The 27190-nt window shown below is 46.5% G+C and overlaps 2 protein-coding genes and 1 long non-coding RNA gene across 5 annotated transcripts in view; 1 reads left to right on the top strand and 2 right to left on the bottom strand.

Annotated features, from left to right (window-relative positions):
- LOC310666130 (intelectin-like protein) overlaps nt 1-27190 on the bottom strand; it is an 814635-nt gene that overhangs the window by 10565 nt on the left and 776880 nt on the right. The window contains exon 2 of the mRNA XM_083416759.1: nt 1477-5760. The gene's annotated coding sequence lies outside the window, so the exon portion shown is untranslated. The remainder of the gene's footprint in view (nt 1-1476; nt 5761-27190) is intronic.
- LOC310666253 overlaps nt 1-27190 on the top strand; it is a 278050-nt gene that overhangs the window by 29418 nt on the left and 221442 nt on the right. The gene's annotated exons all lie outside the window — the stretch shown is intronic.
- On the bottom strand, nt 3453-25248 carry LOC310666099 (hemojuvelin-like). Of its 3 annotated transcripts, XM_083416692.1 has the most exons (5): nt 24972-25248; nt 24688-24816; nt 14935-15118; nt 11888-12390; nt 3453-7572 (listed from the first exon to the last, which is right to left on the bottom strand). In XM_083416692.1, exons 3-5 carry the CDS (start codon nt 15026-15028, stop codon nt 6949-6951), a joined length of 1221 nt encoding a protein of 406 aa, XP_083272818.1. In that variant the 5' UTR covers nt 15029-15118; nt 24688-24816; nt 24972-25248; the 3' UTR covers nt 3453-6948. The 3 variants fall into 3 exon arrangements, with proteins under 3 accessions (XP_083272818.1, XP_083272817.1, XP_083272816.1); XM_083416691.1 differs by lacking the exons at nt 24688-24816; nt 24972-25248 and adding an exon at nt 19478-19679; XM_083416690.1 differs by lacking the exons at nt 24688-24816; nt 24972-25248 and adding an exon at nt 18365-18486.

Genomic DNA, 27190 nt, shown 5'->3' with positions numbered 1-27190 from the left:
TTCAGTCGTGTCCGACTCTTCGTGACCCCATGGACCAGAGCACGCCAGGCACTCCTGTCTTCCACTGCCACCCGCAGTTTGGTCAGATTCATGTTTGTAGCTTCGAGAACACTGTCCCACCATCTCGTCCTCTGTCGTCCCCTTCTCCTTGTGCCCTCCATCTTCCCCAACATCAGGGTCTTTTCCTGGGAGTCTTCTCTTCTCATGAGGTGGCCAAAGTATTGGAGCCTCAGCTTCACGATTTGTCCTTCCAGTGAGCACTCAGGGCTGATTTCCTTCAGAATGGAGAGGTTTGATCTTCTTGAGGTCCATGGGACTCTCAAGAGTTTCCTCCAGCACCATAATTCAAAAGCGTCAATTCTTCGGCGATCAGCCTTCTTTATGGTCCAGCTCTCACTTCCATACATCACTACTTTGGATAAATATATCCTGTTATTTTCTACGTTTCTCAGGGATCACAACTACATGTGGGTAGATCAGCGTGTATCTTGAGCTTTTCGGTGTGGAAATAAGTGTGGAAATTTTGTGAACCACACTTAGGGCTGAAAACATCAGGAACAGTTTCACTCATTTCTGCTCCTGGATGATTGGAGGTTGCACAAAAATGCTTTCAGACTTCATTTTGGAGCAGCAAGCCTCCTCCACCCACCCACCCCTGCTCCAAAGTTCTTTGTTCCAGTTACAAAAGCGGAACTGTCCCCAAGGCATGAGAAATGCCTGTGAAATAAATCGGAGGGAAAGAGAACAGACTAACATGGGGAGGGGTCATTTTATTACAAAGCCAGGCCAATATTATAGAGGGCAGAGAGAAGGGGAGAATTTTCAAGGCAAGCGAAATATTGCTGTGGTTGTGGCATAGACCACACCTTCAGCCAGACAGGCATATTACCAAGGTCTGCCCCTAAAGAGAGGGCTTTCTCCAGTGACAACCCCTAATCTGCAGAATTCCCTCCCCACAGAGGTCTATTCCAAAGCTTCAAAATGTAGTTTCTGTCATGTCATTAAGACCCACCTCTTTATCCTGGCCCTTGACACCACATGTATCTGTATATACTGTATTTTTTGCTCTATAAGACTCACTTTTTCCCTCCTAAAAAGTAAGGGGAAATGTGTGTGTGTGTGTGTTATGGAGTGAATGCAGGCTGCGCAGCTATCACAGAAGCCAGAACAGCGAGAGGGATTGCTGCTTTCATTGCGCAGCAATCCCTTTTGCTGTTCTGGCTTCTGAGATTCATAATATTTTTTTTCTTGTTTTCCTCCTCCAAAAACTAGGTGCATCTTGTGGTCTGGTGCGTCTTATAGAGCAAAAAATATGGTATTTTAGATCTCACCCTATTTTGGGGGACCGTAATTCGCATTAAACTGGTGTTGTTGTTTTTGTTGTTTTATGCTGCCAGCACCCACCCTAGAACCTTAAGGTGAAGGGTAGGTAAGGAATCCAATTAATGATCATGAATTAATGAATTAATAGCTCACCCTTTCAGCAGCTCAGCTCGCTTGGAGTTTCTAAACTGCAGCTTTCAACAGCGGCCGTGGAAATGGAAGGAAAGGCGCTGGCGTTCTGCCAACTGCCCTCTGCTTTAGACAAACGGACCTTAGTCAAGGATGAGGAAATCTTTGCAGGTGACCAGCAGTGACCTGGGCTTCTTGGCACACACAAGGCAGGAGGGCAGTGGATTGACTGCAGAAGGGATCATCCTTTCTTTATTTGTATTTCCTTCAAGTATTCCTTCCAGGGCTTACCATCTGCAAATTCTGCTACCAATCTTTCCAACCCAGTGGTCCCCAAAGAGGGTAGTACAGCCCCCTGCGGGGAAATGAGATTACCTGGTGGTGCTGAGAGCTAAGAAGGGGGCGGGGGGCATTGGAGGTGTAAATGTCTATCAGACGTTGAAAACCTCGTATCAGTGGGTCACGTTCATCATTTTTTGTTAAACTGATTAAACTACGTAGTTTTAGTTGGATTTTGAATAAACATGCAATTAATTGTTACTGCTTTGAATTTTATTGCTTTGCTTCTAGTGGGCTGTGCGAGCCACTATTCTAAATAATGCTTCTTATAGCATAAAAGTAAAGGGACCCCTGACCGCTAGGTCCAGTCATGACCGACTCTGGGGTTGCGGTGCTCATCTCGCTTTATTGGCCGAGGGAGCCGGCGTACAGCTTCCAGGTCATGTGGCCAGCATGACTAAGCCGCTTCTGGCGAACCAGAGCAGCACAAGGAAACGCCATTTACCTTCCCGCCGGAGTGGTACCTTATCTACTTGCACTGGCGTGCTTTCAAACTGCTAGGTTGGCAGGAGCAGGGACCGAGCAAAGGGAGCTCACCCCGTTGCGGGGATTCGAACCGCTGACCTTCCAATTGGCAAACCCTAGGCTCTGTGGTTTAGACCACAGCACCACCTGTGTCCCTTCTTATAGCATATTATCATTTTATTTATTAAATTTGTATACCACCTCTATACCCGTAGATCTCAGGGTGGTTCACAACATAGGGTAGGGGGCACTGGGGTTGAGTTTATGGAATCAAGGGTGTGGGGGACCAAAAAAGGTTAGGGAGACAGTGAGCTAAGTTCTTTGTCCACACAAGAGCTCATGAAAGGAGAGCTGGAGGCTGCCGGGAAACTATTTCCATTCAAATACATAGGTGCTGTGCCAGTAATAGCATGGATGGATGGATTAGCAATATATCTATTGCTTATTATTGTAGTTTCTAAGCGCTGTGCAAGAGCAATATAGCATAGAGTCAGTGAACATAAACTGTGCATTTTGTGTGACCGTGACAGCATTTTGTTTATGCAGCTATTTTGTACAGAGTTTGCAGTGTTTGCAATTTAATTCAATTTCCTGCCCAGATCGTCTGCCGTTCTGGCTGCCAATTTCTCACTACACGCCTCCAAGCCGTTAAATTAACTTCAGCACGCCCTCTTGTGGGTCGTTGGTTTAAAACACTTTATAGAGTGACCCTCTGTAGAAGAGTGAAGTCCTGTACCTTTAGAATCACAGGATCGTAGAATTGCAGAGTTGGAAGAGACCATGAGCATCATCTAGTCCAACATGCTGCGCTGCAGAAATCTCGGCCAGATCATCCATGGCAGGTGGCCATCCAAACCTAGGTTAAACTGTCCATGTTATTTAATGGACTTGCCTGTTTTCGCCGACCCTGTTTGTCAGAAACACAACCGTAGAGATAGAGATTACATTGCACATTTGGTGACTGGAGTGGCAATGAAAATACGCATGAACTGGTGTGCTGAAAGTTAGGAGGAATGTCTGAATTGGAGATACAGGGATCCTCTCCTTTCTGACTTCATTGCTGGACACCCTGTTTTGTATGCATTTCATTTTTCCAACGGAAGAGAGACACACACCCCTGCCCTCTTTAAGGCGAGTTATTTTTAGCTTCACCTGTTGCAAGCCGGGTGCTTAAAGGAGAAACAGATGAGAGGAAATGAAGGCTTCAAAAATAGATGTATTTTTAATGCCAAACACTTGAGGATTAACAGAGGCTGTACGGAGGCAGTTCAGAAGCGAATACTGTTAGGGCTGGAGGCAGGTTTGGAGAGAGCAGAGAATATGGGAATATGTCTCGTACCCAATCATTGTGACGTGACGTGGCTTGAAGGAATCAAAATCTAGAAATTCATTGCAGGCTACGTCACCACACACACACGCACACACACACACAAACACACACACTCATTCTTCTTCCCCTTTTGGTTTCCAGGTCATTCCACGCCAAATCAACTGATTTTAATATTCGACCGTGCTCTCACAACTCAGATTTTCTTTTAAAAAAAAAAAGCTATGAGGTAGCTCATAGCTATGTAGATAGCTATGAGATAACCTCAAATTAATTTTTTTGGTCCAAATTTGGGTGCAGGATAATTTTTTTGAAAATTTCTATTTTTGAGTGATTTAGGCTAATGCAATTTCTGTGTCAGTTTAGAGAAAACTTCCTGTTTCACTTATTTTTCAACTGGGCTTATTTTGGTATCAAAATAAAGCTAGTTGTGGTCTCCACATCTTTCCAAAATAAGGTATAAAAATGGTATTAAGCGCCACAGAAAAGGGTCACCAACCATTCAAAGTGAATTTTTGTCATTTTATTCCCGGTAGATTTTATTCCCGGCTGATCGCCGAAGAATTGATGCTTTTGAATTCTGGTGCTGGAGGAGACTCTTGAGAGTCCCATGGACTGCAAGAAGATCAAACCTCTCCATTCTGAAGGAAATCAGCCCTGAGTGCTCACTTGAAGGACAGATCGTGAAGCTGAGGCTCCAATACTTTGGCCACCTCATGAGAAGAGAAGACTCCCTGGAAAAGGCCCTGATGTTGGGAAAGATGGAGGGCACAAGGAGAAGGGGACGACGGAGGACGAGATGGTGGGACAGTGTTCTTGAAGCTACAAACATGAGTCTGACCAAACTGCGGGAGGCAGTGGAAGACAGGAGGGCCTGGCATGCTCTGGTCCAGGGGGTCACGAAGAGGCGGACATGACTAAACAACAACAGATTTGATAAGCCATAGCGCACAAACCACAACTAGCACATTTTTGTAGAATGGGCTAACCATGTACTTGTTATGTTTTAAAAATAAGGAGGGTGTTTTTGTGTCAATAAAATAAATTGATTTTGAAGAATATTTTTTACAAAAAAAAAATATTATTTGTACAGGTTTAAGGTCTCTTTGAGCCTGAAATAACTCACACATTTGTGAGAATAGTTGAAATTGTACCCTCTTATGTTACAATGTCATCTAATATAGTTTAAAAATTCAGTTTTATTGATTATTTAATAAAAACAAAATAAATCTCAGAGCCCTTACTCATTTTATTGTGTAAAACACTTCTGCAATGATATGGTCAAAGCTATTTTGTTTCCAATACATGCGATATGGTCAATGATGGACCAAAAAATCTTTAAAAAAATAATTTGAGGTTATCTCTCAACCTAAAAAAAAATTGAGTCGCAAGAGCACATGGCACCAAGTGATTTGGCGTGGAATGACGCTTCCATGCAACATCAATAACGGATACCAATGACACCATCAGCAGATTACATTCACAGTCTCCACGGACAAATGCAACCTCTCTTAAAGTCTTCAGCTTTAATATATTAATCATCCCCCCCCCCTTTCTTATTTACATTCCTTAATAATTTCCCTCCCCGATCAGATCCAGTAGGTTTCAATTAGCACACGTTATATGGGCCTAAGGTTGCAATGCACACATCAGCAGTATTAGAGTAAAGGTAAAGGGACCCCTGACCGTTAGGTCCAGTCGCAGACGACTCCGGGGTTCCGCGCTCATCTCACTCTATAGGCTGAGGGAGCCAGCATTTGTCCGCAGACAGCTTCCGGGTCATGTGGCCAGCATGACTAAATCGATTCTGGTGAACCAGAGCAGTGCACGGAAACACCATTTGCCTTCCCACCTGGAGCAGTACCTATTTATCTACTTGCACTTGACGTGCTTTCAAACTGCTAGGTGCGCAGGAGCTGGGACTGAACAACAGGAGCTCACCCCATCATGGGGATTCAAACTGCCGACCTTCCGATCGGCAAGCCCTAGGCTCTGTGGTTTAGACCACAGCACCACCCTGTCCCCTAGTATTAGAGTAAAGGTAAAGGTAAAGGGATCCCTAGACCATTAGGTCCAGTCGTGGACGACTCTGGGATTGCGGCACTCATCTCGCTTTATTGGCCAAGGGAGCCGGCGTACAGCTTCCGCGTCATGTGGCCAGCATGACGAAGCCGCTTCTGGCGAACCAGAGCAGCGCACGGAAACGCCGTTTACCTTCCCACCAGAGCAGTACCTATTTATCTACTTGCACTTGGACATGCTTTCAAACTGCTTGGTTGGCAGGAGCTGCGACCGAGCAATAGAAGCTCTCCCTGTCGCGGGGATTCGAACTGCCGACCTTCCAATCAGCAAGTCCTAGGCTCTGTGGTTTAGACCACAGCGCCACCCGCATCCCTTAGTATTAGTCTTCCTCATATCAGTAGGCTTGCCCTGGAGTCAACAGGCCACGATGTCAGGGCTCATTCCAGAGAGGAATGTTCTCCTGGGACTGCTACATTGAGATTTGTTGATTCAAGACTACTGAAGCCATTTTGCTGCCTGAGATGGAGGAGAATCATAGCATTGTAGAGTTGGAAGGCACCCAGAAGGTTATCTAGTGCAATCCCCTTCAAAAAAACCCCAAGATGGTGTCCCCCTTCTAGTTCATGTAGAGAAGGCTGTTGGATTGGCAGTTGACTAGAGATGACTTCAGTGGTAGAGATGGTGCCATGACCTTCACTGTGCCTGAGACGAGCAGGCGAGCTTAGCAGGGTGTCAGGCAGAACATGGGGCACACACAGTAAGAGTGTAAGCAGACATAATTCTCTGTTCCGCCCTATATTCGCCACTTGCAGCACCAAATAATACGCCAACTGAAGCACAGATGTCATTAGAAATCCATACTTCTCCAAATTTTGCGATGCAGCTGTCTAACAAAGAAAAAGTGTACAAATACGCATCTGCTAGGGTGAAAAGTGTGCATACTTTGGTAAAATAGTCTACAAGAATGCATTCCTAGTAATTGCTTGCAAAAACAATGTGCATATTAGGAGAAATTCTCACCAAAACGCTGACAAATTCTCATGAGGATTTGTTAAATAAATAAAAAATGATGTGGAAGTGTGACATGCTGAATTTAAGATTTGAGGAATGAGGAGCGGAGAGGTCAAAATCAACAGATTTGTCCATTTCCACTCTCAGCTTTTCCTCTCCCTAATAAAGCTTTGAAGGTCAAGGTGCTCTGCTTCCATCCATCCCAGATTCTTACAGCTTTACAGTTTGTCCTGTCCCATGTTTGCTGACGGCCATACTTCTGGGGGAGTCAACCCCATTCGCTATCCTCTCATACTAGCACCATACAACTTTCCACCAGTCCCCAGAAACCTTCAGAAGTGTAGCTGCAACGTTGAAAGGACCAACGTGATGGCGAGGAGGAAGGCCGAGCAATGGGACAAGCAAGCTGTGTCGCTTTGGAAGAGGTGGTGCTTCTTGGCGTCCGGGTGGAAGACTTTGGCGTCCTCCAAGGCAGCGTGCGCAGCCAGCGTAAAGTTGACGTCTCCCGATGTCACCACGTCAAAGACGCAGGACTGGAAGTAGACGTCCTCCACCGGCAGCTTCTCCTTGCACAGGAGCTGGGCTTTCTGCGTGGGGATAGCTCCGTTGCTGCAGCAGCATTCGGTCTGGGAGATGCGCTGACTGGGAGGGCAGCCTCCCACACACAGCTGAAGGTCTTGCTCCTCCGTGAAGGAGCGCACCACGTCCTCAGCCGCCCGGATGGAGAAAGAGAGCTGCTTCCCTGCCTGGCGCACGGCAATGGTGGTGCCGATGTAGGTGGCGAGGATCTCCACGTGCTGCCCGGGTGTGCGCTCGTTGATGCTCAAGCTTTTCCCTCCAGGCTTCTCGCCCCCGTTCGTGGATCCGTCCTCGAAAGCCGCCGGCAGGTTGTCGATCTCCGCCTGGTAGACTTTCTGGTCTATGCACTCCTTCATGTTCTTGAATATGATGGTGAGCTGAAAAGAGAGAGGTAAAAAGGTAAGGTAAAGGACCCCTGGATGGTTAAGTCCAATCAAAGGCGACTATGGGGTTGAGGGGCTCATCTCACTTTCAGGCCAAGGGAGCCGGTGTTTGTCCACAGACAGCTTTCCGGGTCATGTGGCCAGCATGACTAAAGCACTTCTGGAGCAACGGGATGTTGGAAACCAGAGTGCATGGAAACGCTGTTTACCTTCCTGCCGCAGTTGTGACTTTTTATCTACTTGCACTGGTGTGCTTTCGAACTGCTAGGTTGGCTGGGACAGAGCAATGGGAGCTCACTCCGTCATGGGGATTTGAACCGCCGACCTTTTGATTTGCAAGCCCAGGAGGCTCAGTGGTTTAGACCACAGCACTATTTCATGCTCTCCATGTGTGCCCAAGCGACTTAATCTTCCCTGGTAGTGTGAAAGCTGTGGGCTGACCCATTTATTATTTTTCAAAAATGTGTACAGGCAAGAGAAATGCACACTGAAACCCTGACAGATTTTTCAGGAGGAATTTTATATGTTTGTGGGTAGTGGGTATGTGTATCTGTGTGTATAAATACATATGCATACACACACACACACACACACACACACACACGGGACGCGGGTGGCGCTCTGGTCTAAACCACTGAGCCTAGTGCTTGCCGATTGGAAGGTTGGCAGTTCAAATCCCCGTGACGGGGTGAGCTCCCATTGCTCTGCCCCAGCTCTTGCCAACCTAGCAGTTCGAAAGCACAAAGTGCAAGTAGATAAATAGGTACCGCTCCGGCGGGAATGTAAACAGCGTTTCCGTGCGCTGCTCTGGTTTCGCCAGAAGTGGCTTAGTCATGCTGGCCACACGACCTGGGAAAACTGTCTGCGGACCAACACCGGCTTCCTCAGCCAGTAAAGCGAGATGAGCGCCGCAACCCTAGAGTCATCCACGACTGGACTTAACTGTCAGGGGTCCTTTACACACACACACACAGAGAGAGAGAGAGAGAGAGAGAGAGAGAGATTCAGAGAATCAGAGAATCAGAGAGTTGGAAGATATCTCAAGGGTCATCTGGTCCAGCCCCTGCAATGCAGGAATCCCAGCTAAGGAATCTCTGACAGATGGCCGATCAAGAGCCCCGTGTACTTCAGAATATACGTCCTCTCAGGTATCTCTCTTCTCCTGCTCTCTAGTTGTCCATGTACGAACTTGAAGAGTCCTCCTAGGGGATTCGTCGCTCCTTAAGGGAAGTGGCAGCATCAGCCCTAGGCAGTTTCCCTGTTGTTGACATCTGCAGGGCAGCCACTTGGGCCTCTGCTCATACTTTTGCAAAGAATTATAAAACAGGCAGAGTTTTCCTCTGCTGACGCTGTCGGTTTGCAAGCCCCCTCCATAGAGGCTGGCCCCTCTCACTGTCCTCGGAGCTTGCTTACCGGTAACCTCCTCTGGCTGATATCCAGACAGACCAGGGAGATTTTGATAGGCGACATTTCCTGTGGGTAAAATGCACAACCCCTCCCTCCTGCTTCCGCAGGGGAAAGAAAATAAGTCAGAAATCTATTTACATGATGTTTATTTCTGACATTACAGCACTAGAGAAAAACACGTCCTTTCAGTTCAGTTCTTCTAGCAAGTCAGATAAACTTCCTGAACATGCGCACACAGAAGGTTTCAAGTTACACTCTTCACAAAGACTTATCCAGCCTGTGAACGTCCTGGGAAACTCTTCTTTCCCACAGATAGGCGCATCATGTGATGTCAACAATCTGTGTGTCTGCAGCGGTGATGTTTCCATATACTGACAGACGCTGCATTTGGGAGAAAGGCACTGCGGAGGGTTGTTCGTATTTGTTCTGCTGCAGGGAAAACCAGCCCTGTCCTTAGGGAATCCTGCTCTGCTGCACCCTATTCATAGAATATTCATTGGCAAAAACAAAAATTGGTACTTGCCATTAATTTCTGTAAACCGGAGGACATCCACCCACCTCTGGTTTCCTCTGCATTCTCTTACTCCTACAGAGTGTGGGTTCATATGCTTTTGTTGTCCTGGTGTGGATCTACACTCGTGGTTTTTAATGTTAAATAAGGGTTTTGATAACATATATGGACACATGACGTCCTACTTTTAACGTTCATAACACGCTATAAAAAGGCAACACAGGTGGGCTGCGCAGAGCAACCAGACATCAGCAGTAGGGAGACAGCTTTTCAAAGAGAAAAAAGAAAGAAAGCTAAAACCCGCTTAACAAGCATGCCCTGTGATGTTTTAGAATGATATATGTCAGGCATGTCCAACCACTAGATCGTGATCTACCGAAAAATCCCCGGCTGCTCGTGGCAGATCGCGGGATCATTCCCAAAACAACCCTGGGCAGTCCCCCCTTTAAAAAGCTCAAAAACTCTGGGCAATCCTCCGCCTGCACACACACCCCACGCACGCTCCTCCTCCCTCCAATGACAATGACTGCCAGTTTTTTTATATACTGGGAGTACATTGCAGTCTCTTGGGAGATGGACGTGCCTGAATTATATTTAATATCTTTCTCATAACGTTAAAACAGTTCAGTGTAGATCCATCCCTGGTTTCAACGGAGATGTAAGTGTGGTGTTGTGTAACTTCCGAATGTGTCTCCTGCGGCATAATTTTTTGTATTCGGCATGGTGACCACACTTTGCTTGGTTTTTTTCAGGGCCATCCTTAGCTCTGCCAGATCTGGAGGGTCTCCTCCCCCTAGAAGAGGCGAGAGAAGACTTGGAAGGCTCTGGCTATCCAGTCCAGTGGGAGGAGTGAGCCCCATATGAACCCCACCCCTGGCCTGAGGCTTTCCGGTTCTGATATATACAGTGTTGGAATCTTAGATACTGTGGTGATCACACAGGGTCCCCAGACATTTAACGGCCCATTGATCCCTGTGCCACCACTGTGCTCGCTTCCCTGCTGCCACCAACCAGTTACTCTCTGGTAAGTCCAGACAGTTGTTAAAAATGAACCGGAAAAAAACCCAAGTTTATTTTGCAGACATTAACAAGTTTATGGTTTCTCCGATGATATTCGTGTCAGTATCTTAACTTTAGTTTATTTACCGGCCTGTACCTTCCTAATACCTTCTGACTGATTAGCTCAACTGTTTGACTGACTCCTCTTAACAAATTCTCTCACTCTCTCACACCAGACTAGCCCAACCCAGACTTATCTTATCTGTCTCTTCTAACTCTAGACTGTCTTCTCCACCCTAACTCTAACTCCTCCCCCTGGGTTCCCATTGGTTAGTCATTTTACAGTTAGTTAACCCTTTCCCTATGAACCCAGTATGATGTCACACACCTAGTGTGATGGCCTGGGATTCGGACTTGGAGGCTGAACCTGAGGAATCCCAGCCTGCACAGGATTCCCCGCCTCCAGAACCAGCTGAGCTGGGGCTGGGGCCTCAGCCTGAAGGGTCCTCACCTGTGCTGGATCCTCAGGTGCAGGCACCAGCTGAGTCTGCTCTGGCTCCTGAGGTGATGGAGGACCCATTGCCTGCAGGTGCGCCACTCTCAGCCCCCTCGGGGGAGGCTGAGCTTGCCTCTAGGTCCAGTGACCCTCCAGCCTCTCCTGAGCTGCAGAGGCTCAGGGCAGAGAGGCGATGGGAACTAAGTTCCCGCAGGAGGAGTGCTCGCCTCCAGGCCAGGAGAGGCGAGCCACCTGTGGACTGGGGCCGCCCTATGCCTCGGGGCAGATAAAAGCCAGCCAGCCCCAGTCCCAAGTTGCGGGAGCAATGTTGTTGGTAGCCTGTTCCTGCCTGCGCCCTGTCCTGCCGGATCTCCTGACCTCACCCGACTCCCTGCCTTGGACCCTGCGTCAGCTTTGACGGACGGCCTCAACACTGCTCCCTCGACCTCAGACTAGACTCGGACCTCGCCTCACGGAAACCCACGGGACCAGCGCACCTAGAGGGGCAAATGCCACAGATGCAATTTGTTAGAAATACCCATAGTAATCATGAGGCTATCTCATGGATATCTCATGGAGCAATGGATCCAAACTACAAGAAAGAAGATTCCACCTAAACATTAGGAAGAACTTCCTGACAGTAAGAGCTGTTCGACAGTGGAATTTGCTGCCAAGGAGTGTGGTGGAGTCTCCTTCTTTGGAGGTCTTTAAGCAGAGGCTTGACAACCATATGTCAGGAGTGCTCTGATGGTGTTTCCTGCTTGGCAGGGCGTTGGACTCGATGGCCCTTGTGGTCTCTTCCAACTCTATGATTCTATGATTCCCTGGTCACACTACCAATGAAACAAGCCATGAGAAACTTTAATGGGACACCTGTAGAAGTCACCGTTTCTTACCTTGCTAGTAGCTGTTGCGTTTGATCCTTTCAAGACGGGGTAGCTCGTCGCTTGAGCAAACAAATAGTTGTTGTCCAGCAGCGGCCAGGAACCTTCCACTCTGCACGTGTGGAACTCGTCGCTGAAGGTCCGTACGTGGGGGTCCCCAAACGTGGCGCAGTGCTGGTACGTGGGGGGTCTGTTGTGCTTGCGGGAAAAGCTCTTCTCGTAATCGCAGATCTCTGGGGGTTCCAAACCCTGGTGTGCAGGGGGCGGCGCGGGGGGTCGCCGTGGTGAAGTAGGCCCCTCCTTGGAGCACTTGTTCTGGATCATGAGGTCCTCGATCCCGTGGACGGCAGAGTGGTAGGCGAGGTCCCCACGGCAGGTACGGGCCGTCCTGCGAGTGCAGCGGGAGTAGGAGCGCAGGGTGTTGCAGTAGCTGGCGTGCTTGTTGGGGCCACGCAAGTTGAGCGTGGCGGCCACGTACTCGGAGTTGCAGCGCAAGATCTTGCAGTGGGAATATGCTGCAGGACAGAACCCAAATAGCAACGATGGTAATGATAGGAAGAGAAAGGGAAAAAACAGCCGTGAAGATCACAGTCAGGAGAAGAGTCGATGGAAGAAGATTGGAAAAAAATTAAAGTATATTTATAGAAATACTGCAAAATTAATGAATGTTAGAAGAATACTGGAATGAAATGATATGGTTTTAGCAGAAATGTTATAAAGAATTAAGCAAAAACTGATTGTTAATGGGCTAAAGTGGAAAATTTAAAGGTAGACTGTGTTAAGATAAATTATAGAACAAAAAATTGAGAAAGAGGGAAAGGATTTGTTGAATTAGCTAATTTGAACTAGAATACAAAAAAGGGAGGTGTGAGGAAGTCGAGGAAACAAGTAAATGAAAGATAAAGATATGGAAATAGGATGTGTTTTTAAATGTTTTTGTTTTTTCTTGTTGTTTTGGTGTATTGTTTTTTCTTTCTATTTTCAATGTATTGTTTGTTAATTTTTTATTGCTTTTTTTTCTCTCATACTTTTTTTCTGTAACTATAAAACTTCTAATAAATATTATCACATAAAAAAACAAAAAAAAAACAGAGTCAGGTAAAACTTTCTGATTTACATTTCAAAATATTCATTTAAACAACCTTAAATCAACGACTTCCCTTCTTCTCTTTCCGTGGTTCATTTTGCATACCATACATCCCTGCATATTTTACATGAACTAAACCATGGGTAGGCAAACTAAGGCCAGGGGGCCGGATCCGACCCAATCGCCTTCTAAATCTGGCCCATGGATGGTCCAGGAATCAGCGTGTTTTTGCATGAGTAGAATGTGTCCTTTTATTTAAAATGCATATCTGGGTTATTTGTGGGGCATAGGAATTCATTCGTTTCCCCCCACCAAAATATAGTCTGGCCCCCCACAAGGTCTGAGGGACTGTGGACCGGCCCCCTGCTGAAAAAGTTTGCTGACCCCTCAACTAAAACATTCAGTAATCCATCATTACTTCCATCAAAACTTATATTCACTGCTGAATTTATCTTAATGGTACCGGAGCTTTTAAATGAACACAATTTTCATCCAACTATTCAGTAAGCATTTTCCAGTCTTCTTTAAACATACATTCTTCTTGTTCTCTTATTCTATATGTTAAATCCGCAAGCTGCACGTATTCCGTCACTCTTCTTTGGTTGAGACCTCACTCTTTTTCCATTTATAGGCTAACAAAACATGGGCCACAGTAGTGGCATGCATAAATAGTCTTTTTTGACACCTGGGAATTTCCTCTGAATTATCCCCAATGAAAAGGACTCTGCTTTTTTTTTTTTAAAGGTACTTTAAAAGGTAATAAATTATAAGTTATAAGACTAAATTCTTCCAACATATAAAACAGTTCAGTGTTCGTTGCAGTGCCATGCTGGCAGGGATCCACTGGATCACGTGGGGCAGCTGAGTGGGGGGTGGGGACCCCTTGTTCCACCCTCCTTCCCTGCAAAGATAACTGTGGAGAATTCAGCAACACACTCGTACAATCACTGAGCTGCAGTCCTTGCCCTAAAAATAATAGCAATTTCCCAGTCCTTGTGGCTCTGAATAAAGGGCTGGAGATTTAATATGTTTCCCTCAATGACAGTAAGAGGAAGATATTTAGCTCTCCCAGAAGCAGAGCGTCTCTGCAAATGTGGTAGAATCCTAGAATCCTAGAGTTGGAAGAGACCACAAGGGCCATCGAGTCCAACCCCCTGCCAAGCAGGAAACACCATCAGAGCACTCCTGACATATGGTTGTCAAGCCTCTGCTTAAAGACCTCCAAAGAAGGAGACTCCACCACACTCCTTGGCAGCAAATTCCACTGTCGAACAGCTCTTCCTGGTAGCCAGGAACCTGATATGTTGGAGCATATTTTCTTTTCTTGTGATTTTGGCATTTATGCCAGAAGACAATTGTTAGAGGCCTTACAATCTAACAGGCTTGGTTCTATGCTGCCAACGGTTCAGGGCCTGCTCTCGGACAGGAATGATCAAATCACTTTAATAGTGGCTAAATTTTTGAGTGCTGTCCATGAGGAAAGACTGGGCCATTATAGAGAGATTTAGTGGTTCTTGATTGGTCAGTGATGTGGTAGTGTTATACTGTTTTATTTATGCAAATTGTTATGCTGAATTCATATTTTCCACAATCTGCATACGGTGTTTGATTTCTAATGTGTGGTTTGCTATGCCTAATAAAGGACTGATTGATTGAATAAAGGGCTGGTTTAAACAGGTACAGTGGTACCTCGGGTTACAGACACTTCAGGTTACCTACACTTCAGGTTACAGACTCCGCTAACCCAGAAATAGTACCTCGGGTTAAGAACTTTGCTTCAGGATGAGAACAGAAATTGTGCTCCGGCGGCACGGCAGCAGCAGGAGGCCCCATTAGCTAAAGTGGTGCTTCAGGTTAAGAACAGTTTCAGGTTAAGAACGGACCTCCAGAACCAATTAAGTACTTAACCCGAGGTACCACTGTATAGCAGAAGAGTCTGCTGGATCCAGCCAATTGCCTGTCGAGTCCTTACCATGTCTACAAAGCAGGAGAAGAAAGAGCGCTTTAAGGATGAAACCAGCATTCGTCGAGCGTCCCGGCCTCATGGAGCAGGCGAGTCTCCCCATTCCAATCCATCCAGAGTTTAGGAACGTTTCTTACCCAGATTGTTCCTCTCCCTCTGTTCTCTTTGCTTCCTTCTTTCTTTCAGTGGTTGTCTGGAAGAAAAGCCAAATAATAATAGTAGTAGGAAGAAGAAGGAGGAGGAGGAGGAGGAGGAGGGAGGGGGGGGAGAAGGAGAAGGAGAAGGAGAAGAAGAAGAAGAAGAAGGAGGAGGAGGAGGAGGAGGAGGAGGAGGGGGAGGAGGAGGAGGAGGAGGAGGAAGAAGGAAGAAGAAGAAGGAGGAGGAAGAAGGAAGAAGAAGAAGAAGAAGAAGAAGAAGAAGAAGAAGAATTTATTAATACCCCACCCATCTGGCTGGGTTTCCCCAGCCACTCTGGGCAGCTCCCAATAGAATATGTAAAACACAATAAAACATCAAGCATTAAAAACTTCCCTAAACAGGGCTGCCTTCAGATGTCTTCTTAAAGTCTGGTAGTTGTTTTTCTCTTTGACATCTGATGGGAGGGTGTCCCACAGGGCAGGTGCCACTACTGAGAAGGCCCTCTGCCTGGTTCCACATAACCTCTCTACTTGCAGGGAGGGAACCGCCAGAAGGCCCTCGGAGCTGGACCTCCATGTCCGGGCCAAACGATGGAAGGAGGAGATGCTCCTTCAGGTATGGCCGAGGCCATTTACGGCTTTAAAGGTCAGCACCAACACTCTGAATTGTGCTCAGAAACATAGAAAAAGACAGAAAAGACAGATTCTATACCAAACATACATCTGCATGATGGATTGATTTTCAATTCATTTATATACCACTTGATTTTTATTTTTAAGAAAAGGAACTTCACAACAGTTTATAAAAAAGAATAAAGTTTTTTAAAAAAACCATTTAAAATATCAAAAATGTAATTAAAATGAAGGATAAGCTATAAAAAAACAAAACCAAGTTAACTACCACATGTCAACGTTCTGCTTGTTCAAATAGGCTTTCCCCAAATGGCAATGTTTTCAGCGAGAGCCACAAAGAATATGGTGAAGAAGGCACCTGCCTGAAGTCAATGGGCATGATTCTGATTGCGAGTCTTGCCCTCGCCCCTTTTCCTTTCAAAATAAAAACAATACAAAGTTTCTGGCATGAACTTTGATTTGCACATTTGGTGAAATTTGAGTAGGTGGCAATTTTTGGAGAACTTGCTGTTTTTGAGGATTGCACCAGGTTTGACTGGTAATGAGCCCTCCCCTAAAATGCTTAGCAGGGAGAAGACTTCCTTCAACTGGTTGGACAGTGTCTGTCCTGAAAATATAAAAGGTAAAGGTAAAGGGACCCCTGACCATTAGGTCCAGTCGTGGCAGACTCTGGGGTTGTGGCGCTCATCTCGCTTTACTGGCCAAGGGAGCCGGCGTACAGCTTCCGGGTCATGTGGCCAGCATGACTAAGCCGCTTCTGGCGAACCAGAGCAGCACACGGAAACGCCGTTTACCTTCCCGTCAGAGCGGTACCTAATTATCTACTTGCACTTTGACGTGCTTTCGAACTGCTAGGTTGGCAGGAGCAGGGACCGAGCAACGGGAGCTCACCTCGTCACGGGGATTCGAACCGCCGACCTTCCGATCGGCAAGTCCTAGGCTCTGTGGTTTAACCCACAGTGCCACTCACGTCCCTATAAAATATGGGTATTCCTTATTCAGATGGTTGAAAACAGAGGTGGAAGATCCTTCCAAGAAGGCAGGTGAATTTTGTTTTCCTTTTTGCACAATTATTATTATTATTAAAAACCTGCTTCCCACATATAGCCCAAATATTCCCCCTTTGTCCTGCCCCACATGCAGATATAGTATATTTCTTGACCCCTTTCTGCATATCCAGTGAATTATGCATTCATTGTTTTGCATGCTGCTGCTTTAATTTACATTCAGATGTCTTCATTACGCTTTCCTACGTCATTAATCACATTCTACATCCAGTTTCTTAAGTAGGTAGCCTTGTGTTAAGTGGATAGCAGTACTTGATTTATAACGTAGAACACAACTACTTTATAATATGATCAAGGGACAGCTACATAAGAACAGAAGCCGTTCCCAAAATACAGTTGTAAATGAGCCTCTTGCAGAAGTGCTTTACGTATACAAACTCAGTCAGAGGGTGCGAGTTTGCTTTGGCCGGACAATTTCATTTATTCTAGGTCTAATTGGAGACAAGCAAACTCTCATCTCCTTATCAACACAAATATAAGCCCTTCTATTTCTGCATCTTGCATTTTTGTCAGAGCTTAAAATCCCTGTTCACAACAATATGTCATGGAGAAGTATAAGAAAACAGTCATTGCCCTTGGAGTGGATACTGTTATTTCTGCTTGTATAAAAGGTAAAGGGACCCCTGACCTTTAGGTCCAGTCGTGGCCGACTGTGGGGTTGCAGCGCTCATCTCGCTTTATTGGCCGAGGGAGCCGGCGTACAGCTTCTGGGTCATGTGGCCAGCATGACTAAGCCGCTTCTGGTGAATCAGGGCAGCTTAAACGCCATTTACCTTCCCGCGGGAGCGGTACCTATTTATCTACTTGCACTTTGACGTGCTTTCAAACTGCTAGGTTGGCAGGAGCAGGGACCAAGCAATGGGAGCTCACCTCGTCTGCTTGTATATCTATCTATCTATCTATCATCTATCATCTATCTATCTATCTATCTATCTATCTATCTATCTATCTATCTATCTATCATCTATCTATCATCTATCTATCTATCATCTATCTATCTATCTATCATCTATCTATCTATCTATCTATCTATCTATCTATCTATCTATCTATATCTATATATATACACAGAGAGAGAGAGAGAGAGAGTCGTACTCCGCTTACATAACCGTCTAGATACATAAACTTTGGGATGCGAACGCAGCAAACCCAGAAGTATTTTTCTGGGTTTCTCCATGCACACATGCACAGAAGTGATCCTCCGGTTGTGAATTCCTCGGGATGTGGCCAGATCTCCAGAATGGATCCCGTTTGCAACCAGAGGTACCACTGTATACACACAGACACACACATGCTATACTAAGCTACCATACACTGAAATGTTAAAATGTTTGTCTTTTTAAATTGCCCTTGAATTTTCCTGCCACACTTGCCATCCCCTCCTGCCACACACCCTGGCATAGGGTTCCGGGCACCGTCCTCTCCTAGCCCCACCTAGAGATGCCCCGTGGGGATTCGAACCTGGGACCGTCTGCTTGCGAAGCAGGTGCTGTGCCGACAGAGCAGGAGCCCTTCTCGGCGATAAAATTGCAGCATTTCACCACCACCCTGAAGGTAGATGACGCAGTGCCCCTTTGGGCATTTCTCAAGAAGAGTGGATACCTTCAAGATCATAACAGCAAGCCAAAACTGGGTTTAATGCATCTTCCCTCTGAGCTGCTGCAACTGACATAAATGCTTTGCCTCATGGAGAACGGAGGTGAGTTGCTATCAGCGAAAGCCATCAATGAATCAGCACCAAGGCCTGGAATATCACCTGCCTTGAGTGTCATTAACCCTATTCAGCTGCACTCTCTCTCTCTCTCGTTCCATTTTCTTCTCCCCTTCCATCTAGTTTCTGCTTGGAAAAGGAACTGGAAGAATTAATTCAGAGAGCAGGGGTTTGGGGTCTTTTTTTTTAATGAAACACCACTCCATAAACCAGTCCCCACCCCCCCATTCTTTATAATCACATTTTCATCCAGGGACGTCGAATAACTTACAAAAAAAAAAATCATTCAGTCATAAATCTAACTATAACATGCATCAAAATCATCTTCCTATTAGTTATGCATAATAGTATATACTTTTGTCCCCACTCATTTCTCCTAATTTTTTCCCCTTCCTTCCTCCCTCCCCTTTAACCCCTCCCCTCCAAAATTGTTCTCTCTTCAAATCTTTAACCATGTGCACAGATTATTCATTCTAATTGAATGCTTGGGTTGGCTTCCCCCAATGCTATCCAATTACTATAACTTGTCCATTTATTCAAAATCTTTTGACATTTGTTTCCCCATTACCTGTTCAAATATATCAGATTGTACATATTCAAAAACATAGTCATTCCATTTTTCCATTGTCTATTTATCCTTTTCTTCCCATCCTGATGCAATAACAAGGGCACCAGCTAAGATCATAATTTTATACCAATCTTGCTCTTTTCTACCTCTCCATAAACCTTCCCCACTTAGCACTACCTCTGTCTCATCTTTTGGCCAAGCCAATTCTTTAAAGAAACAAATACGAAGCAATGCACGAAGATGCCTTTGAGCATGTGCAGAGTGCCCCTCTTTCACCCACTGCAACCTGCTGTCACAAGAAAGGTGGAAGCAGCCTCCCCTCTGAGGATACATATTTAAAATGGCCGATCTCTCAAAACCAAGTGGTATGTATCTCTTTCTGTGTGTGTGTGTATGCATGAAAAGAAATGCAGAAAGAATAAACCAAAATGCTTACCTCGATGTGAACTAGAATGCTGCTTCGTCAAACTCCCCCTGCGGGAAAACAGCCTGCTTTCCTCCATAAACTCCCCCAGCGGCCCCCAGCTCCTGCCTTCTCGTGATAATCGAGGGGGAAAAGACATCAATTCCTTGTGTCCAGCAGCCTAGAGACAGCTGAGCCTCTGCAACCTGATCTGTCCCCCAAAAGGCAAAGGTCCGCAACAGATGCTTTAAAAATAGGTTGTAGTATTTTGGATCCCGAAAGCAGAATTCGGGGGCGGGCAGAAGGCCACATCCCGGAGGCGGCTGGTTTTATTTTAGTAACTGACACCTTGTATACACACACACACACACACAACTTTTCCTCTGAATATTAATTGTGGGTCATCACAAATGGGGAGTGATCTGCTGCTGTTTGCTGGGCCTCTGATTGGCTGATTTGAGAACAGGAGGGAGGACTAGATGGGCTCTCTTTGGCCTGATCCAGCACGGTGGTAGCTTAGAAATACATTTTGCAGACCCAGAATGGGAAGAGGGAAGGGGAAGGACCTGGGAGAGACCTGCAGAAATGGAGTGTTCAGCCCTCAGGGAACTGTAGTGATACCCGCCCTCCTGAGAAGTCACTCACAACTGGGAAGAACATGGATTAATTCACACCTACCAAGGGACGCGGGTGGCGCTGTGGGTTAAACCACAGAGCCTAGGACTTGCTGATCAGATGGTCGGCGGTTCGAATCCCCGCGATGGGGTGAGCTGCCGTTGCTCGGTCCCTGCTCCTGCCAACCTAGCAGTTCAAAAGCATGTCAAAATGCAAGTAGATAAATAGGTACCACTCCGGCGGGAAGGTAAACGGCATTTCCGTGCGCTGCTCTGGTTCGCCAGAAGCAGCTTAGTCATGCTGGCCACGACCCGGAAGCTGTACACCGGCTCCCTCAGCCAGTAAAGCGAGATGAGCGCCGCAACCCCAGAGTCGGTCACGACTGGACCTAATGGTCAGGGGTCCCTTTACCTACCAAAGTCACACTTTCTGAAACAAATACATGAATAATAAAAAAAAGTCGCTCCTGCCTTCAGAATTTGCAATTCTCTGAATTTGGCACCGCAGTTCCCCAGCCAAGTCACGAAAATGCATATACCAAAGCATACATCTGCTGGTGAAAAGAAAACACACAGAAACGTCTTAACTCAGGGAACTCGTTTTGCAAAAATGTAAATTGTAAGGGGGAAATTACCTACAAACATGTCTTATTTTAGGAAACATCCTCACTAAATTGCTGATGAATTTTCATGATGACTTCCCCCCCAAAAAAAGTAAAGGAGAAATCACAAACTGATGTGTCAACGAGGAGAACAGAGAATTACATGGGGGCAGGTGAGGCTCTGATGGAAATCTAAATTGGCATATTTCCCCTGTCTTTATTCTCAACCTCAAAGACATTTCTGTAGGCCTCTTAACCACAGTTGCTCCATCTTTCCCCTTCTGTCAAAGTCTGCTGCATAGTCAGCTTCTGGATTGTATTCTCCTCAGGGCAAGGGGCTGTATTTGTTGTTTGAGCTGCAAAGTGCCACACACGTTCACGACTTGGCATTTGCTTCAAAGACCTCATCGTGATAACGTAAACCAAAAACTCCCAGATTCCAGATGCACGAAATTTTGGTAGAAAAATGTTCAGCATCTCCAAATAGACACATTTTTTTGTGATCTTGCCTGATATTTATTTTACACATTTTGCAAAGGCAGTTTCCCCTAGTAAATAATGTTATTTTCATACACGCTTTCTGCTAATATACACATTTCTATACAATTTCAAAGTGTTGGAGAAGTGCATTGCAAAATTTCAGAGAAGTGCAAATTTTAAAGGATAGGTTCATTTCACTTTGCATAGGGTTGCCATATTTCAAAAAGTAAAAACCAGGACACCCCAAAAGTTTTTAGGAAGACCTCTTTTTTTACCAAAAAATAAATCCAGGACAAAGTGCCACCTTTTGGAAATTCCACCTTTGAAATCCCAGTAATGTCCAGATGTGTGGCAGCCCTAACTTTGCATGTTGTTTTGAGAAGCATTACAGTATTTCCTGGTGTGGGGGGAGGCCGGTCACCGATCTGCTGTGCTCGATCTGGCATCTCTGGGTAAGGTTTAGGTCTAGGAGACACCCCTGCTTGAAACCCTGGAGAGCTGCTTCCAATCCGTGTAGTCAACTAGATGCACCAATTGCCTGACTGTACACAGGTGGCGCTGTGGTGTAAACCACAGACCCTAGGGCTTGCTGATCAGAAGGTCGGTGGTTTGAATCCCCACGACGGGGTGAGCTCCCATTGCTCGGTCCCTGCTCCTGCCCACCTAGCAGTTCGAAAGCACGTCAAAGTGCAAGTAGATAAATAGGTACCGCTCCGGCGGGAAGGTAAACGATGTTTCCGTGCGCTGCTCTGGTTCGCCAGAAGCGGCATAGTCATGCTGGCCACATGACCCGGAAGCTGTACGCCGGCTCCCTCGGCCAATAAAGTGAGATGAGCACTGCAACCGCAGAGTTGTCCGCAACTGGACCTAACAGTCAAGGGTCCCTTTACCTTTACAAGGGAACTGCCTATGCCTTTAGTTAAATTGGAACCAGGACACAGGGAAATGGAATAGCTCGGTGGAAGAGGAACTGCTTTGTTCGTGCCACATTGAATTTTTTATTGATATGAAATACTTTAGAAAACAAAAAGAAATGGGGGAAAGAAACAACTCCTAGCAGTGCTCGATTTATAATGTACAACACAACTACTTCTTCATTATCATCATCATCATTTGTTATTTGTACCCCGCCCACCTGGCTGGGTTCCCCCAGCCACTCTGGGCGGCTTCCAACAAAAATTAAAAATACATTAAAATGTCACACATTAAAAACTTCCCTGAACAGGGCTGCCTTCAGATGTCTTCTAAATGTCAGGTAGTTGTTTATTCCTTTGACATCTGATGGGAGGGCGTTCCACAGGGTGGGTGCCACTACCAAGAAGGCCCTCTGCCTGGTTCCCTATAGCTTTGCTTCTTGCAGTGAGGGAACCGCCAGAAGGCCCTCGGTGCTGGACCTCAGCATCTGGGCTGAACGATGGGGGTGGAGACGCTCCTTCAGGTATACTGGGCCGAGGCCGTTTAGGGCTTTAAAGGTCAGCACCACCACTTTGAATTGTGCTTGGAAACGTACTGGGAGCCAATGTAGGTCTTTCATGGGACGTCCATAAAGTATAAAACAAGGCAACTACATAAGAACATGAATCATTCCCGAGGTATAATACCGATTGTCCATCAATCTTCCTGCCTCACTTACCATCCTCTCCCTCCACACCACTGTGGCATGCCACAGCCTTGAGGTATGCCCACCCTTTGAGAACCACTGGTATAGACAATACTGAACAAGGTCAATTAGCAAACTGAACCAAATCGTCCCACCCCTGTGCTATTGCAGCTAGGAGCAGCTCGCAGAACCCAAAAGGGCAAGGCTGAAAATTCTGGGTTGAGTGGATAGAAACTGGCTCTTTCCACCAAACTCTCTGTAGATACAGGAGTGGCAACTTAGCTGATGCCAAGACCTCTTCCACCATCAGTTGAGTTGCACCTTCCCACAACTGCAGCTTACTCTATTTTTTATCTATAGGATTTATCTATAGGAGTTCCCGCCGGGCTCCGAAGGCTTGCAGATAGCAGCCTGCAGCCAAAAGCCCGGGGAGCACAGCGCTGAGCTCCCGAGGCTTCGGGCAGCTATCCGCAGCGCTTGCCACCGCTCCCGGACCTGTTCTGGGGGCAGGGTTCGGGGTAAGCTCGGGCTTCCCCCGCCCCAGCCCCATGGCTAAAAACGAAGCCAAGACAGCGAGCGGGATCGATCCCACTCGCTGTCTTGGCTTCTGCCAAAGGTACGCGCAGCCTCTCCCGGATGGAGAGGTTGTGCGTGACTAAAGTGGAAGCCAAGACAGCCAGCGGGATTTTTTTCTTTATTTCCCCCTCTAAAAACTAGGTGCGCCGTATGGTCCGGTGCGCCCTATGGAGCGAAAAATAGGGTAAATATATTTCCACCTGCCTTTCCCATCTTCACTTTCTCCCCTTTCCAATTGCTCTCTGGAAGTATTTTATAGAAAAAATGGCTGCCCATTAAAAAAAAAATCCGCCATGCCCAGCTTCATGAAACAGGCAAGACCAATATTGCCCTGTCTGAAAACGGTGCCTCTTTGATCAGGGCATCCTGATCAAATTTGCAGATGACACCAAACTGGGAGGGGTGGCTAACACCCCAGAGGACAGGATCACACTTCAAAACGACCTTGACAGATTAGAGAACTGGGCCAAAACAAACAAGATGAATTTTAACAGGGAGAAATGTAAGGTATTGCACTTGGGCAAAAAAAATGAGAGGCACAAATACAAGATGGGTGACACCTGGCTTGAGAGCAGTACATGTGAAAAGGATCTAGGAGTCTTGGTTGACCACAAACTTGACATGAGCCAACAGTGTGACGCGGCAGCTAAAAAAGCCAATGCAATTCTGGGCTGCATCAATAGGAGTATAGCATCTAGATCCAGGGAAGTTATAGTGCCACTGTATTCTGCTCTGGTCAGACCTCACCTGGAGTACTGTGTCCAGTTCTGGGCACCACAGTTCAAGAAGGACACTGACAAACTGGAACGTGTCCAGAGGAGGGCAACCAAAATGGTCAAAGGCCTGGAAACGATGCCTTATGAGGAACGGCTAAGGGAGCTGGGCATGTTTAGCCTGGAGAAGAGGAGGTTAAGGGGTGATATGATAGCCATGTTCAAATATATAAAAGGATGTCACATAGAGGAGGGAGAAAGGTTGTTTTCTGCTGCTCCAGAGAAGCGGACACGGAGCAATGGATCCAAACTACAAGAAAGAAGATTCCACCTAAACATTAGGAAGAACTTCCTGACAGTAAGAGCTGTTCGACAGTGGAATTTGCTGCCAAGGAGTGTGGTGGAGTCTCCTTCTTTGGAGGTCTTTAAGCAGAGGCTTGACAGCCATATGTCAGGAGTGCTCTGATGGTGTTTCCTGCTTGGCAGGGGGTTGGACTCGATGACCCTTGTGGTCTCTTCCAACTCTATGATTCTATGATTCTATGATTCTATGATTCTGAATCCTCTTACCCACCAGCGAAACTCAAGTTTTGTTTAATGCCAAGTTGGCTGCACAGATTTTAGAGAATCTCTCCCAAATCTGGGCATCACCACTCACTTCCTTGATCGTTGGAGAGACATTCTGGAAGATGTTGGCACTGGATTTCTTTGTAAGAGCCCAGAACTCCATGCTGGGATTTATGAAGGGGTGGGGGAGACTTCCAAACCTTCTGCCATTTCCCTTCCCCTTTGGAAGGCAGTGGCGTAGCGTGGGGGGCGCAGGGGGGGGCGGCTGCACCGGGCACAACATCTGGGGGTTAAGATTAGGGGGCGCAAATCCACGGGTTAGGGGGCGCAAATTACTTGCCTTGCCCCGGGTGCTGACAACCCACGCTGCGCCACTGTTGGAAGGTATGAGATCTGGGAAGAGATGATGAAACTGGGTCACAGCACCAGGCAAAGGAAAAGACAAGGAGCGGTGGGGGGTGGAAAATGCCATCATTAGACCCATCTGACACACCCCCTCTGGACACGCAGATACTGTACTGTCACCCCCTCTTGGCTAATCTTTGCAGAGGAGCCGGGGGGCACCAGAGATAAATCAAGGGACAGAAGCACCTGTTCCGAAAACTGGCATCTGTAAATGGGAGCTTGAGCCAGGGTGGGGGTATGTGTGTTTAAAACAGGAACCAGTCCGGGAAGGGACCGGAGGGGGGGGGTGAGTTTTCTAAAAAAAGATCAGAGCAGATGGAGCAACAGCAAGATTCCATCACATGGGTAAAGATCCAGCGAGGACGACAGACCTGCCATTCGAGACTAGTGGCGTGCAAGCATTTGGCTCAGTTTCTGTGGGCGCTGCAGCCCCTCTCCTCACTGGGGCTGGGGAAAGAATTTGATTTTGTTCTCGTTTGAAGGTGAACGGCCCTTTACAGAGCAAGACGCAGCCGGGCTTCAGGATTCGCGCTTCTCTGAATTTTGTAATGCGGTTCTCTGACCAAACCATCATAGAATCATAGAACCATAGAGTTGGAAGAGACCACAAGGGCCATCGAGTCCAACCCCCTGCCAAGCAGGAAACACCATCAGAGCACTCCTGACATATGGTTGTAAAACCATGTTTGCAAAAAATAATAATAATGCATAGATTATGGGAAACGATGCAGATTTGGGGAAGGGGCAGGGAGAGGAGAGGGCAGAAGTACGGTTGTGCAACCACGTGAGGAGCAATTGAGGGAGTCGGTCATGTTTAGCCTGGAAAAGAGAAGACTCAGATGTGATAGGATAATAATAATAATAATAATAATAATAATAATAATATATTTTACTTATACCCCGCCCTCCCCGGCCAGAGTCAGGCTCAGGGCAGCTAACACCAGTAAAATTACAGTAAAAACATAATAGGGGGAAAACCAATTTAAAATACAGGTTAAAATGCAATTTAAAATGCAGCCTCATTTTAAAGGTCAAAACCATAAGGGGAGAGAAACATAAGGGTCAGACTGAGTCCAAACCAAAGGCCAGGCAGAACAGGTCTGTCTTGCAGGCCCTGCAGAAAGTTGTCAAGTCCCGCAGGGCCCTCGTCTCTTGTGACAGTGTGTTCCACCAAGTCGGGGCCAGTACTGAAAAGGCCCTGGCCCTAGTTGAGACCGATCTAACCTCCTTGCGGCTTGGGACCTCCAAACTTTTGTCATTTGTGGACCTTAAGGTCCTCCGCGGGGCATACCAGGAGAGCCACCTTCAGATGCCCACAAGGGCTGCCGCGTGGAAGATGGAGAAAACTTGTTTTCTGTTGCTCCAGAGCGTAGGACCCAAACCAATGGGTTCAAACTGCGAGAAAGGAGACTAAACATCGGGAAGAACTTTCTAAGAGCTGTTTCACAGTGGAAGGTGGAGTCTCTTGGAAGGTGGTGGACTCCCCTTCATTGGAGGTTTCTAAACAGAGGTTGGATGGTCATCTGCCAGGGATTCTTTAGTTGAGATTCCTGCATTGCAGGGGGTTGGTCTAGATGACCCTTTGGGGTCTCCTTCAGCTCTACAGTTCTATGATTCTAAGCATAAATCCTGGCACTAATGCAACAGCTTTGTGGGATCCTGTATGTTCAGCATTTATGTTTTTATTTTAAAGCTCTTCTACTGAAGGAACTTGGGGACGATGCGACAAACATCTCTATAAATTATAGTCTTGATTCCTAACTCCAGACCAAACATGTCAGGAATGTTGTTTTTTATTTGCTTGGCTGTTTTTTCAATAATAATAATAATAATAATAATAATAATTTTTTATCTCCCGCCCTCCCCAGCCGAAGCCAGGCTCAGAGTGGCTAACAACAGTAAAAATAGCACAGTTTACATAAAATCACAATCAATTAATTGTAATACATTCTACAATCAATTCATTCTAAAATCAATTCAGAGTCAAATTAATGGCTACCATTGGGCTGGAGTTCTATGAGGGTTACAAAAGGAGGGGGTCAGACTGTGCCTTGGCCAAAGGCCTGGTGGAACAGCTCTGTCTTGCAGGCCCTGCAGAAAGATGTCAAGTCCCACAGGGCCCTAGTCTCTTGTGACAAAGCGTTCCACCAGATCGGGGCCACGGCCGAAAAAGCCCTGGCTCTGGTTGA

Source organism: Podarcis tiliguerta (assembly GCF_965153285.1).
Source record: "Podarcis tiliguerta genome assembly, chromosome: 16".
NCBI lineage: Eukaryota > Metazoa > Chordata > Lepidosauria > Squamata > Lacertidae > Podarcis > Podarcis tiliguerta.
Note: the sequence above shows the minus strand (reverse complement) of the source record. Positions and strands in the feature narration are given on the sequence as shown.

Bases quoted from the DNA above. Each gene is read 5' to 3' on its own strand.
- LOC310666099 (XM_083416692.1), bottom strand. From the start codon at position 15,028: ATGGGGAGACTCGCCTGCTCCATGAGGCCGGGACGCTCGACGAATGCT. The intron at 12,391-14,934 runs GTAAGGACTCGA...TCTGTCCTGCAG, and splicing joins TCTCCTGCTTTGTAGACATG to CATATTCCCACTGCAAGATC. The intron at 7,573-11,887 runs GTAAGAAACGGT...CTCTCTTTTCAG, and splicing joins ACGCAACAGCTACTAGCAAG to CTCACCATCATATTCAAGAA.